The sequence below is a fragment of the Dromaius novaehollandiae genome, chromosome 5, assembly GCF_036370855.1.
Source record: "Dromaius novaehollandiae isolate bDroNov1 chromosome 5, bDroNov1.hap1, whole genome shotgun sequence".
In the NCBI taxonomy this organism is placed as follows: Eukaryota; Metazoa; Chordata; class Aves; order Casuariiformes; family Dromaiidae; genus Dromaius; species Dromaius novaehollandiae.
This window is the reverse complement of record NC_088102.1, coordinates 43050831-43062979: the sequence shown is the minus strand read 5'-3', so window position 1 is coordinate 43062979 and position 12149 is coordinate 43050831. Positions and strand designations below refer to the sequence as shown.

At 41.9% G+C, this 12149-nt stretch overlaps 1 protein-coding gene across 6 annotated transcripts in view; it reads right to left on the bottom strand.

Annotated features, from left to right (window-relative positions):
* RPAP1 (RNA polymerase II associated protein 1) overlaps positions 1–12149 on the bottom strand; it is a 46622-nt gene that overhangs the window by 10251 nt on the left and 24222 nt on the right. For 5 of the 6 annotated variants that reach the window (XR_010389411.1, XR_010389412.1, XR_003258475.2 and 2 more), the window contains exons 14-20: positions 11925–12104; positions 9137–9294; positions 7919–8098; positions 5485–5686; positions 3447–3556; positions 1544–1739; positions 364–513 (exon numbers count right to left, since the gene is read on the bottom strand). Coding sequence is in view for 3 of the 6 variants with exons in the window: in XM_026095763.2 (XP_025951548.2) it covers positions 364–513; positions 1544–1739; positions 3447–3556; positions 5485–5686; positions 7919–8098; positions 9137–9294; positions 11925–12104 (1176 nt within the window). In the remaining 3 variants the exon portion in view is untranslated. The remainder of the gene's footprint in view (positions 1–363; positions 514–1543; positions 1740–3446; positions 3557–5484; positions 5687–7918; positions 8099–9136; positions 9295–11924; positions 12105–12149) is intronic. The other variant, XM_026095765.2, reaches the window with a different exon arrangement.

The following is a 12149-nucleotide window of genomic DNA, read 5'->3' as shown; positions in this document are numbered from 1 at the left end:
AGACTGAGGCAGACTGCAAAAGCTGTCAAGCATGCATATGGAGATCTTTCTCCTTCCCCTGAATGTCCTAAACAGTCAGGCATAGTTCTTGAGCGTACTGCTAAAAAAGTTATTCTCACTGTAGCCCAAAGCCACCTAAAGTATTTTGGATCTAAGTCACCACATCAGTAACCATAAAGTGAAGATATTATTTGCTGATGGGGTCAGAATAGTCAGACAGCTGGAGAGTCACCAGACCTAAGTCAGATATGACAAAGAACATGGAGGCAAGGACCAGTCGCCAGTTTGACACATTAACCCGTTGGAGAGGCTAGGGCGATGTGAATTACTGGATGAAAGAAATGAAAGGACTAACAAGGATACCATTCTCCGAGCCAACGTTAACACAAAGTACTGCAGATGATATTCATGGCGCAGTATCCATGCAGATGAGGGTGTTACAGAGGGAGGTCTAGTCTGCCAGCTCACATGTAGATAATCCTTCAAGCCTTTGAAGCCCATCACAGAGCTGTACTATAGAGGAATCAAAAGTGGAGACAAATAATATTAACAGTCCCTGCTTGGAAGAAAATAAACCTTAGTCCTCCCCAAGGTCTGCCCCCTACCCTCTCCCATAGGAATACCTGCCAGCTACTCCAAAAGGGAGTAGCCTGATAAATATCCCCTTTTCTGCCTCAGGGCTTGCCCATATCCATCATGACCATCCCTTCCTCAAGTAACCAATAGTCACTGCCTACATTTTCCACAGTGCTTTGTAAGGCAGAAGTCAGGGCAGTGGCTTAAGAGTTTTTTCTCTTATCTGGTAAGGTGACTTTATTAGTGACTGATCAGCTAATTCAAGATAAGATCACAGAGGAAGGCTTTAAGAAAGCTTATGCAGGGACCCTGTCTCTCTAGGGTGTTCTGTCATTTCTTCTTCAGAGCTTGTACTCTTCTGTGACACTATTCTGAAAATTCAGGGCAATCAGAAGTTGGAAGAAACCTCTTCAGCCACTATAGTACTCATTCTCTGGTTTAATTTTATTCTATTCTTCTTTGTCATACCTCCTTCAATGCCCTCCCCTCCACCCCGACATTTAATTATTTATTTTTATTTTTTTTCCTAAGGCCAAAAAAAGTTATTTAAGATTTCTCAACATTCTTTATAAATCCATCCTTTGTACACCACTGTTCTTTGCCATCCCGCTCTGAAATAATTGCAGCTTCCCACTGTCAACTGGATATTGTAATACAAAGACAAAAGAAACTTTATGGGTCCTAGTCCCACCTGTTGTGAAAATGGAAAGTATTTCTCTCTCTTGCACTTTGATCATTCTAAATTAAAAAACAAAAAAACAAAGAAAACAAAAACCAAAAACCACAAAAACACAAAAAACCAAAACCACAAAAAAAAAACCCAAAAAAACTCCACACCACACAACACAACAATTCTGCCTTAGTCCTACTAAAAACACTCTTAAGCCTGCCAAGATATGAATGCTAACCTCCCTCTCAAGTGTATTATCATTCACACCAAACTTCTAGTAAAAAAGTCAGCTCTCACCTTGCTGATCAGCCCTTTGTGAATGTGTGTGATGCTACTGATGAGAAATAGGAGGGCAGTGAGAAAGGGGAAAGGTGACTTGGAGCCAACTAGGCTCAGGGGAGGTTTGCCTCCAGTACAACTCAAAGACATGATACTGAAGACAGACTCTGGTGCCGGGGCACAGGACAGAGGATTGCACAAAGCAGAACATGGCCTGTGTGAACAGAGAAAGAGAGAGAGATCAGGTCAAAGAGCACTCATCCCTCCAAAGGTTTCTCTTGTAAGAATGTTACTATCTGTACCTTGCCACACACTGCACTCAAATGGAAGCCCTGACAACTGTGCATGAAAAAACCTAGTATGATAGTTGGTCAAATAAGCACTATTGCCACACAAGCTTATGCCAGTGAGCTGTGATGAACATTAATCTTCAGCTAAACTCTTCATGGTATGCAAAAATATTGATGCAGTGATGCATCTCTGATGTCAAACATCTGAAAGCACTGGGCCCTTGATTTAAAAAAAACAAAAAAAACACAAACAAAACCCCCCACATTTTCCCATATGCACATGTAATCCAGACTAGTAAGGCTGCTCACCTACTCAGGACATTTCAAAAATAAACTGGCAGGCAAAGCCAAAAAGCCAGCTTTTACCTAGAACTGATACATGCTGCCTCTCATGAGCCCATGAAATGCACATTTAGGAAGTTTGTTCAGGAGAACTTGGCTTTAATGTACATGGAGATGACTGTCTATGCATACCACTCTTGGTGTGTGCTCACTCTCTGCAAGTGAAACTAAAACCTTTCATACCACCACTACTTACAGGGTCCACACCTGGCATATCATGTCTGCATAGGCAAGACCACTACAGCCTGTAGCACGTTGCTGAACAGTAATGGGGCAATAGGGCAAATCCTGTCAAAGATTCACATAGTTTTTCTATGACAGGTAACTATTTATTCCTTAAATGCATTGCTCTTCCACTGCCATTACTGAAAGGACTCTGCTCTTTGAAGGCAGTTTCTGATCTGGGACCCAAGGAGTAGCCTGAACTCCAAGCAGCCACTCTGTATGGCTGGAACACACAAAAGCTGCCTGCACTTAGAGGAAACTGGCCATAATCTGCCCAGATTATTCAGATAAAATTGTCAAAACCTTAAGGTGGAGATTAGCTGACCCTTCATTTTATCAGAGCCTGAGATAAAGCTCATGTTATCCAAAAAGTCTGAAAAGACAGTCTGGTACATGGCCTTTCTCTTTCCTGCAGGGGCTTTTGGGGCCTTTGTGGAACTCTACAGGAGCTTAAAAAAAGACAGAGTGTAGTTTAAATCTTTTTACAAAAGCAGAATCATACAGACCACGTGAATGGTACATGCACCCCCCTGACGTGAGAAGCATCCAAAGTAGTCTTTTTTGTTGTTGTTGTTGATTTTTGCTACTGAGACTGAAAATGAATCAAAGCCAAGAGTGACTAACAATGAATTTGGAATTGACATGAAACACAACTGCATGGGAGGTCAGTGTCTGCAGAGATGCAGATGCCTCAGCAGCATCAGGAGCGAAGGAAGAACTGGAGAACCTCTGTAGTCACCCTGCTTTTTGCTGTGAGGGGACAGAAGACAAGGCAAGGTATAGACAAAGCCATAACACACTAATTCACCCCACTTTCAGTATCACACATAATGGGGCATATATACACACGGGAGCAAATGGGAGGGGGGGGGAAACTGCCTGAAGCAGAACTGTTCTTCTTTGATATATTCTAGACTAATACCAGACAATTTATTTTCTGTGAGTGGGTCCCCAATCCCTGAACCACTCCACTTTCTACATTCCTGACCACACAGTATAGCAGAGAAGAGAGGCTTCCTTCCTTCGCTTCTGGCAACAGCATCTTATTAACGAAATGATTTTACCTGAGCAAATCCCACATGCTGTGCATGGCTGGCTGGCTGAGAAGGGGCAGCAGCACCTCAAATGTCAAGCGTTCCAGTTCCTCTAAGCAGTCAATTAGATTGACTGATGGCTGCAGAAAACATGGGAAAGGAGAGGGAAAGATGGTGAATGAAGGCATTTCAAAGAGGGAGAAAAGCAGGTTGATTTAATGATTTTCTCTTTTGTTTAACAGCTCTTTGCCAACCCACGCCTTCTATATAGTGATATTGCTATAGGTTAGAGCCAGTCTCACTGCTGACAACAGCCTGGAAGCTGAGAGTTGGTGCCCCAAGGTGTGCACCCACTCAAGTATTGAAGTGCATCACAGAGAATTCTTAATTGGCTGCAAGTAAGGCATGGGCAAAATTCCCTAAATGAAAACTTTCCCTAACTGGCTGAAACCCCTTCCCTTCCCCATCTATGTGCTGATCTTCCCATTTAACTTGAAGACAACAAAAAAGTGATCAGAACTACCTTAGGAAAGCAGAGCAGGACCATGAGGGTCTCCAAAAAATATCAGCAGTATAAAATGAGTCTGACCTACCCACCAAGGTATGACTGTGGATGAACACTGCACAGAGAGGATCTGTAGCTTTTAGAGAACCATCCCAATTCTTCCGCCCCTAGTAAGCAATATTCCATGTTGAAGGAACATGCTGGCAATTTTTTTTACTTCTTTTTCCCTTCATTAGAATGCTGTGTTAGGATACAGAAATACTCATTGCCATAACTGTAAAGAATAAAATCCAGTGTGGCCCCCCAGGTGAAATCCCTCTGCAAAAAGCAGTCAGCAAAATCTACAAGGAGATGTTAACTTTAGTTCTGAATAGTCTAACAAAAGTTTCCCAAGAAGGCCCAAGTAACCACTATTCTCTAGTTACTGTACCAGTTGATTTTTTTGTACTAGTCCCTTTAAATGTGCTATGTACAATTTTTTTTTAATCAGATCACCTAATCACAGTTAATTATTGATTTTTTTTTTAAAGTGGAAATAAAAATTCTTGAGTCATGAGGACCTAAGAAATTATGTTTGCTAGCCACTCTTCTGGAACGTCTGTAAAAGGTTAATGAAGAGTACTAAATTGTTTAAATGGTGACCTTAGTTCTCTAAAGCTCAGCAGCTAATGACAAGCAGGTGAAAGCTACTACCAACTTTTCAGGTACTAAAGATATTTTTGAAAGATGTTGGTGGTTTTCACCACAACCATTCCTAATAAACCCTTTTGTTTTGGGGAAGTTTCAGAGGAGGTGCAGAGGTCTGAATAATTACAGGCATTAAATTATCCACACACCTTGAAGACAGCTCTTCCATGTCAGGACTCAGACATGTTAGTTGGGCAGTAAAGGGAAAACTTACATTTAATCTTCAAACATGAATCCCTATGGTAGCTAAAGTATAAGATATCACTCTTCAACAGAATCCTATTGATGTGTGTTACCCTCAGAAAATTCACTTTAAAAGATGACCATATACCACAACAGTAACTAGGTTACAAAACTTGACCTTGAACACCAGTGGGGCAGCAAGTAAATCTGTATTTATTGCTTCCTGCTCCAAGTTCATATGGCTTGACCCTCAAAGCTCAATCTTACAACCAGACTACTGCAGCCTAGCTGTCCACATGTAAGCTCTCAGCCCACAACAAATGCAAAAAAGGTGCAACTTTATTCAGCCCACAAAGAGAAAGGATTGCAAAACTAAATTAGGTAATATTTGCTGCATGCTATGGGCCTCTGTAGTAAATCAGAGCATTCACAGTACTACCATATAACTTGATTGAGACTCTAAGCCCCAAGGAAGAAAGGAAGACAGTAATTTTTAGCACTGCTAATGTCAGCAAACTTATCTGACCCTAATTGCCACCTAGCCTAGATATGAAGTGTGGAACTAGTCTTCAGCTAGATTTCTCAACTCCTGTCTTTTGTTTTCAGCGTTGCTTTTAAGTTCAGGTGTTTCAGAGACAATACACAAGCTGATGCTGGTGAGATGAAAAGAAACCCCATATTTTCAGGCTGTACCTGTTGGCTGCAAGCACTGTAATAAACTCCCAAGTAGATCATGTAAGTTGTAGTGAGAGGCTGGAGAGCTTGCCAAGTTTCTGTCTGGGATATTTCCTGGAGGATTCTTTTCAGACTGGTTTCAAGGAAGGGCTGTAAGTTTGACACTTGATTCCATGTTACTGGTGGAGGAGGAATCTGTTCATTATCTTCCGAGCCATTACTGAAGCACAATGGGAGAATAACACAGGATAATGAGGATGTCTCAGGAGTAATCTCTCTAAATCATCATTTTTAATAGCAACTTCTCCAATTACAGGTAGTCTGGAAGACAGATGACTAATGACAGCCCCAAGAGGAAAAAAAAAGCCCAGAACCATCTTTGCACATTCTTACAGACCAGCCCAATCACTTCAGGTAAAAAGTCCAATGCAGAAGCTACTCATGCAAGCTAAAATTTCTTCACCTGCATTACTCTGTCTTTAAGCTATTTTCTAGTTTTACCTGTCATGCTACTCTAGCGCCCAGCTTTGATTAGATTAGTCAAGAGTTTCCTGCTTTCCACCAGAAAAAGTATCTGTCTTCAGCAAATCTTAATGCTTTGAACTGCATCTTCTACGAAGTAGTAAATACTAAGACACTGGACTCAATACTGATCCCTGGGGGAACCCACTACTAGCTGGGGTCCATTGTGACCATGGAGCATTGAGGCTGACACTGCCTTATAGAAGAGTAGAGGAGGAGAGCAGTAAGAACCTGGTACTCACTAAAACCAGCATGATCAGCAAAAGCTGCACTGGAGAGAGGAGTAGCACTAATTCACGAAATAATAATTATTGAGAAATACTAGGTAGGAGAGGTGAAGCACAGCAGAGGGGAAGGTAATGACAGATATAGCTCATCCATGCACAGTTGACCTTACTGCCAAATGTCTTTTAGCCAGCAAAACAGGATTACCTATTATTTTAAAGTGAAGATCCCCAGTTAAGAATTGGTTCCCCTTGGGAGCTCAGTTATACGATCCATCCCCTTTCAAACCTAGAAGATCCTGATAAGTAAGGATCTTTTGCAAGCCACTTTGCTTCTTGCCCCTAGACCCTGCAATACCAAATCCAGGATAAATAAGGAAACAAAGCGGGAGAGCTTCACTTTTCTCTTTTTAATCTTCATACGAATGGCTTTCACATCAAGGAACACAGGATTGAATGGGACCTTAGCCAGTTCTCTACTGTTCCAGGAACAACAGCAAAGGAGCTCTTTCACAAATATAGAGGGGCTTTGTCTTTAAGGTAACACCAAATAAAGCCAGAAAGGCCTTAAAAAAAGACAAACAACCAAACTGTACTTAATCTAGCTCTACAGAAGTAGGCTCAGTTGTCTAAGGTTTTATGAAGGGTAAGGACTGCTCTATTATCAATGGCCACAGTCTATTTCCCACTGGACAACGGCATCACCTTTTTAACTTCTAAATTTCCTGTAGCAGAAACACTGTGGCAGAGGTAAATTTCAAGCTGCCTTAGCAATATCCTCATCAATTAATAGCAAAGGACAGTAAAACTGGCCCTCCCTGGAGAACACTATCACTGCTGAGAAACTGCTTTTCTCATGCACCATTTATGTTCAACAGCTTTAAATACTTACTGTTTAAAAAGTGAAGGGAGTAGAGATATTAACTCTGTTCTCAGCCTCTTAACACATCCCTTGTCAATCATCTCTCCCTGCCGCCTTCCCTCTCTCACACACCATATGTTTTCAGGCTAGTCTCTTTGCAGGGATGGATAGAAATTCCTCACTCTGCCTTTAGCACGCTCTCAATCACACAGCCCTGGGACAGGGATTCTGTCTGGTACACGCAATACACAAGGGTACCCCTGCAAGGGCAATCACCAAAGGGACTATCAGAGTCTTTTAGGAAACAGATAATCTCTTCTGACCTAAAGTCTGTCAGCCCACAGATAATTCTCAGACCCTTAAAAAAACAGCAAATCTGCAGACCACTTCTCTTAATACTGGCCCATCTTGGTCCCTGCTAAAAGGTTCTTTCCTCTAAGCCTCAGGGAGGTTATTTTCTTTTCTCTGAAAAGGAAGGTGAAAGGAGCTTCCTAGCTCCTTTCAGCAGAGCATTTGGCTAACACCGTCCTTCTACCCCATAGCTGAATGCTTTACTCCTGCTACCAGACTATCAGGCATACAGCTTTCCATCAGCCTAGATACCCCTTCTGACCTTGTAGTAGCTATATATATATATTTGTGTGTGTGTGCACGTGTGCACATACACACATACACACACATCTCAGGAAGACACCCCATCATGCGGGGATTCATATGTGGGATGGTAAACCATCCAAAATGAAGGTAAAGAGAAGCCATAGGCAGGCCTCCAAACGGAAGGGAAGGAAGACAGGACTCCAGCCTCTCAGATAAAGACAGCGCAGGTGACAGAAAGGAGACCTACCTGCTCTGCTGGGCCTGCAGCTCTGCTGTGCAGCCTGCTGTTTGTGTCACATGTGTCAGCAGAGTAACGACCGCTGCAGCTCGCTGGACAGACAGCTCAAGCACAGGGCTCTTCTCATGGCAAATGCCAAGCAACTCAGGCAGGGACTGCAGAATCCTCACCAGCACGGGGTAGAGATCCCTGCAGTATGGATGACAGAGTGAGACATAACACCCCCACCCTCAAAAAAACAAAAATAGACAGACATGGAAAAAAAGATGGCAAAGAAAAAATACCATCATTCCAAATAACAGCTGAATGGGACCTACCTAATACTCTGCCTCCAAGCATTCTGAGATGGATAATCCTTTGGAAGAACTACTTTTATTTTATTCCTGTTTCCCTAGTTCTCAAATTCTTGCCCAAAGTAACCACAAGTTATAACCATGCAAATTTAACAATTTTTTGCCCTTTTCTCCCCCTCCTTAGCATTATTTAGGATTTTAAAATATTATATATAATTTTTACTCTTTATTAACTAATACTCCCTGACTGGGCTGAAAAACTGAAAATACTGTTGTGAAGACAGAACCTCCCTTCTGAAATTTAGTACTGGCCTCCTTTTACTTCTCTTCAGGCAACTCCATAGCCACCTTAATGGTTCCAAGTCAGTGCAGACACAGGAAGAAGATTCAGTGTCTGAGGTAGGTCAGACTTATCCCTGTGCTGACCTTGAAGGTCAAGAACAAGAACTTTGATTTTGTGCTGAACTGAGAATAGATGCGAAAAGCAGAGCCTGTCTGCTTCAACCTGTCTTACTTAGCATGCATGCTGGTGACTGCTCTCCAGACTGCCTTTGGGTGAGATTCAACCCTACGTGTGTTGTAATCAAAGTGTCTTGAGGTCACACAAGCACAGGTTATTTGTGCTTGTAGGGGAAAAAGACACAGCCCTAAAAAGCTAGCGTGATCTCCCTTAGTACAGAGATGAAACAACAGAAATACCAGCATTTAAGCACAGGAGAGAAAAGAAAAGCAGAAAAAAACAAGAACCCAGCCTGAACTTTTAGGAACTGGGAGTTTTACTGCAGGAAGTCGAGGAAAGGGAGATAAGACTCCCTGAAGGGAGTGGACACTGATCCTAGAGATCTCTATATTTGCCCCTCTAGAATAGGATGCCCATTTTCTCTATTGCACTCCCAACATCCACCATCCCCATTTCTCCAGTTTTGCACTGTACCTGTAAAGATCACAGGCCTGACCATAGCCAGCAGCCACAGCCCACAGCCGGAAGGCTTCAGTGCTTAGCCTGATGGCTTCTTCCTTTGGCAGGAGCAGATCCAGCGGGTCTTCAGCTATAAATCGACTTAACCGACTCTTCATTTCAAATTTGTTGAGCTGTAAAACAAAAGCAACAAAACAAAAAGAGACAAAGAGAAATGAAGCATCACTCCATGCCTCAGATATTAGTCTCACACACCAAAAAAGCTGCAGATTTCAATTTGGCTTATTCTAAACTCTCCTGGCACTGCTCAAATACATCTTCAGCTTGTGTAATCTTAAGGTGTCTGCTACGAAGAGTCAACAAATGGTCAGCTGCTATTACAAAACAAGCTTCCCTGGAAGGGATGCCTGGTGTTACCTAATCTTTTCCTAACACACATCAACTACATCTAAATCATTCCTGACAGCTGTTTGTCTAGCCCACACACACTCTTGTTTTGAACGCTCTCTACAGCATTTAACTGATATTTTAAATATACATTTATCCTTCTTTAACTAGTCACAAACAAAACTTTATCATTCTAGTTTACATGTAAAGATATATCTTATGGAAAACACTGTATACAAAAATACCGAATGGATATTGATCTGCTTTTTAGGAGGCCACACTAGATGGCTCTCAGAGATCCTCCAACCTAAATCCTTCCATAATTCTGTGTTTATTTTACAAAAAGGGTACCTCCTGACTATTAATTTTGTATGATTATAGGATGCATTGGAAATGTTCTGAGGTTATTTTAGTTTTGAATTAACCATGACGTGACTCATTTACAGTTCTCTAGAAATAATTTTTATCCTCCCCAACAACAGGATATTTTTGCTTAACCATAAGAGAGCTTCTCTTTCCCTCTCCCACACATACAAAAGCTTATGTGTGCTCTGTCTAAGCAAACGAGTTGACAAATTCTTTTTCACAACACATGGATGTATTATAAATAATTAAAAATCCAAACTCTTCAGAATCATTTTGCAGGGAAATCAATGCACAGCAGCAAGAAAGCAAAGGAACTGATGAATCAAGCTATGAATTCTGACACTCCTCCTACAGAACAGAGGGCAAAGTCAAATTTAACTCCAGGGGAGGAAGATAGAGAAATTTTGTTAAGTATAATAAATCTTAGAACATTCCCACACTGATGATTTTAGTTTAGTTTTTGATTATCTTCCAATCCCATGTTTAAGTGCCTGCCATGAGCTATGGCAGAGCACAACAGAATGAAAGCCTGTGTGGCAGCAACCTTGTATGCAATTTTTGCACACCTAGAAAAACCTGGAGTACACAAAGCCTGAGACAGAGAGTAAAATTCAAAGATTTTTTTATTATGTCCCTAGAGCCACTTACAGCCTTTAAATATCCTGCTATCCATTATCAGCACATTATTCTATGCATTTTACAGCACAGATGGGTGTTCTCCTGCTGATGTTAGCAATTTCCTGGATGGCAATTTATTAGATGATGTTAATAATACTGAACTGAAAACCCTAAGAGATACCCACTGCACTGTAATGGGTGCTGCTATTGGTAGATGTTATACATTTATAGCACCAATGTGATGACCTGTATGAGTGAACACAATTATCTCTGAAGTGGAAAACCTGTCCAGAAGTGGATAAGCGGGGTTGGAAATACTGATAAACGACCTCAAAGTTATTAAGACAAATTCATGCCAGGAAAGTTCAACTAGGGCCGTAAAATACAAGGATAAAGCCATATAACCCCTGGTTTAAAATGTCCTAAGCTGCAGATCAGTGGAACATGGAAGAGCACAGAGCAATACACCTGAAAATATTCTCTAAGCATCTACTATTTGCCAGTATCACTGAGCTGTGCTACACGGTGTTGTGTAGCTGCATTATGGAGAACAAAAAACACTGAAAAGCTTGAGCCAGCTCCTCTACTGGTACAGTGGCAGAAGGCAACATTACTGTGATACTGTCCGCAATTCCTTCAAAACACACATATGCACCTTCCTCACAAAAGTTATTTTAGCTTCTATACTCTACTTCCCATTCTGTCTTCCAAGTGATTTTTAAAGTTTGCCTGCAACTAGCAGAAGACAGCTATGGAATGCAGAGACTGTGGGGTTCGGAGCTACACTATGCTTGAACCATTTGCAAGCCTATTGATATAGGGTCACAGAACAGATGAGGCTGGAAGAGATCTCTGGAGATCATCTAGTCCAACTCCCCTGCTTAAAGCAGGGCCAACTTGAGCAGGTTGCTCAGGGCCATATCCAGTTGGGTTGTGAATATCTTCAAGGGTGGGAAGCCCAAAATCTCCCTGTGCAACCTGTGACAGTTTGACAGTAAAAGTTTTTTCTTATGCTCAAGTGGAATTTCTTGTATTTCAATTTGTGCTCATTGCTTCTTGTCCTTTCACTGGACACCACTAAGAGTTTGCCTCTGCCTTCTTTACTCCCTCCCCTCAGGTATTTAAATACACTGATAAGATTCTCCTCCCTGAGCTTTTTCTTCTCAGAGCTAAACAATCCCACCTCTCCCAGCTTTTCCTCATATGTCAGATGCTCCAGTCCCTTAATCATTTTATTGGCCCTATTGCATCACTTTACAGTGGAATTACAGTCAGAATCCTGACCCAATCGCTCGCAGTTCTATGTGCACTGGTCATGTCTGAATCAAGCCCTTCAGCTCAGAGTCACCTCCAGTTAATTGTTTATGTAGAAAGCAAGACACAGAGAACAAAGGCCTTTGCCATCAGAAAAGCTCTTCCAAAAATCACTCACCATCCGGGCTGTTGCATTTCTGCCTCCAGATGCCAACACCCTGACGAACTTCATAGCACTGGCACAAGGAACTCCATGGACACTGGTGAGTAAACACCCTGGTTCAGCCACTCGGGGATCCCATTGCGTAGGGAGAAATTCCCTGACAATGGTCTCAATCAACCGAGGACAGTCAAGCAGCTGCAGAGGAACAGCAGGCAGCACAAATAACTACAGGGGGGCAAT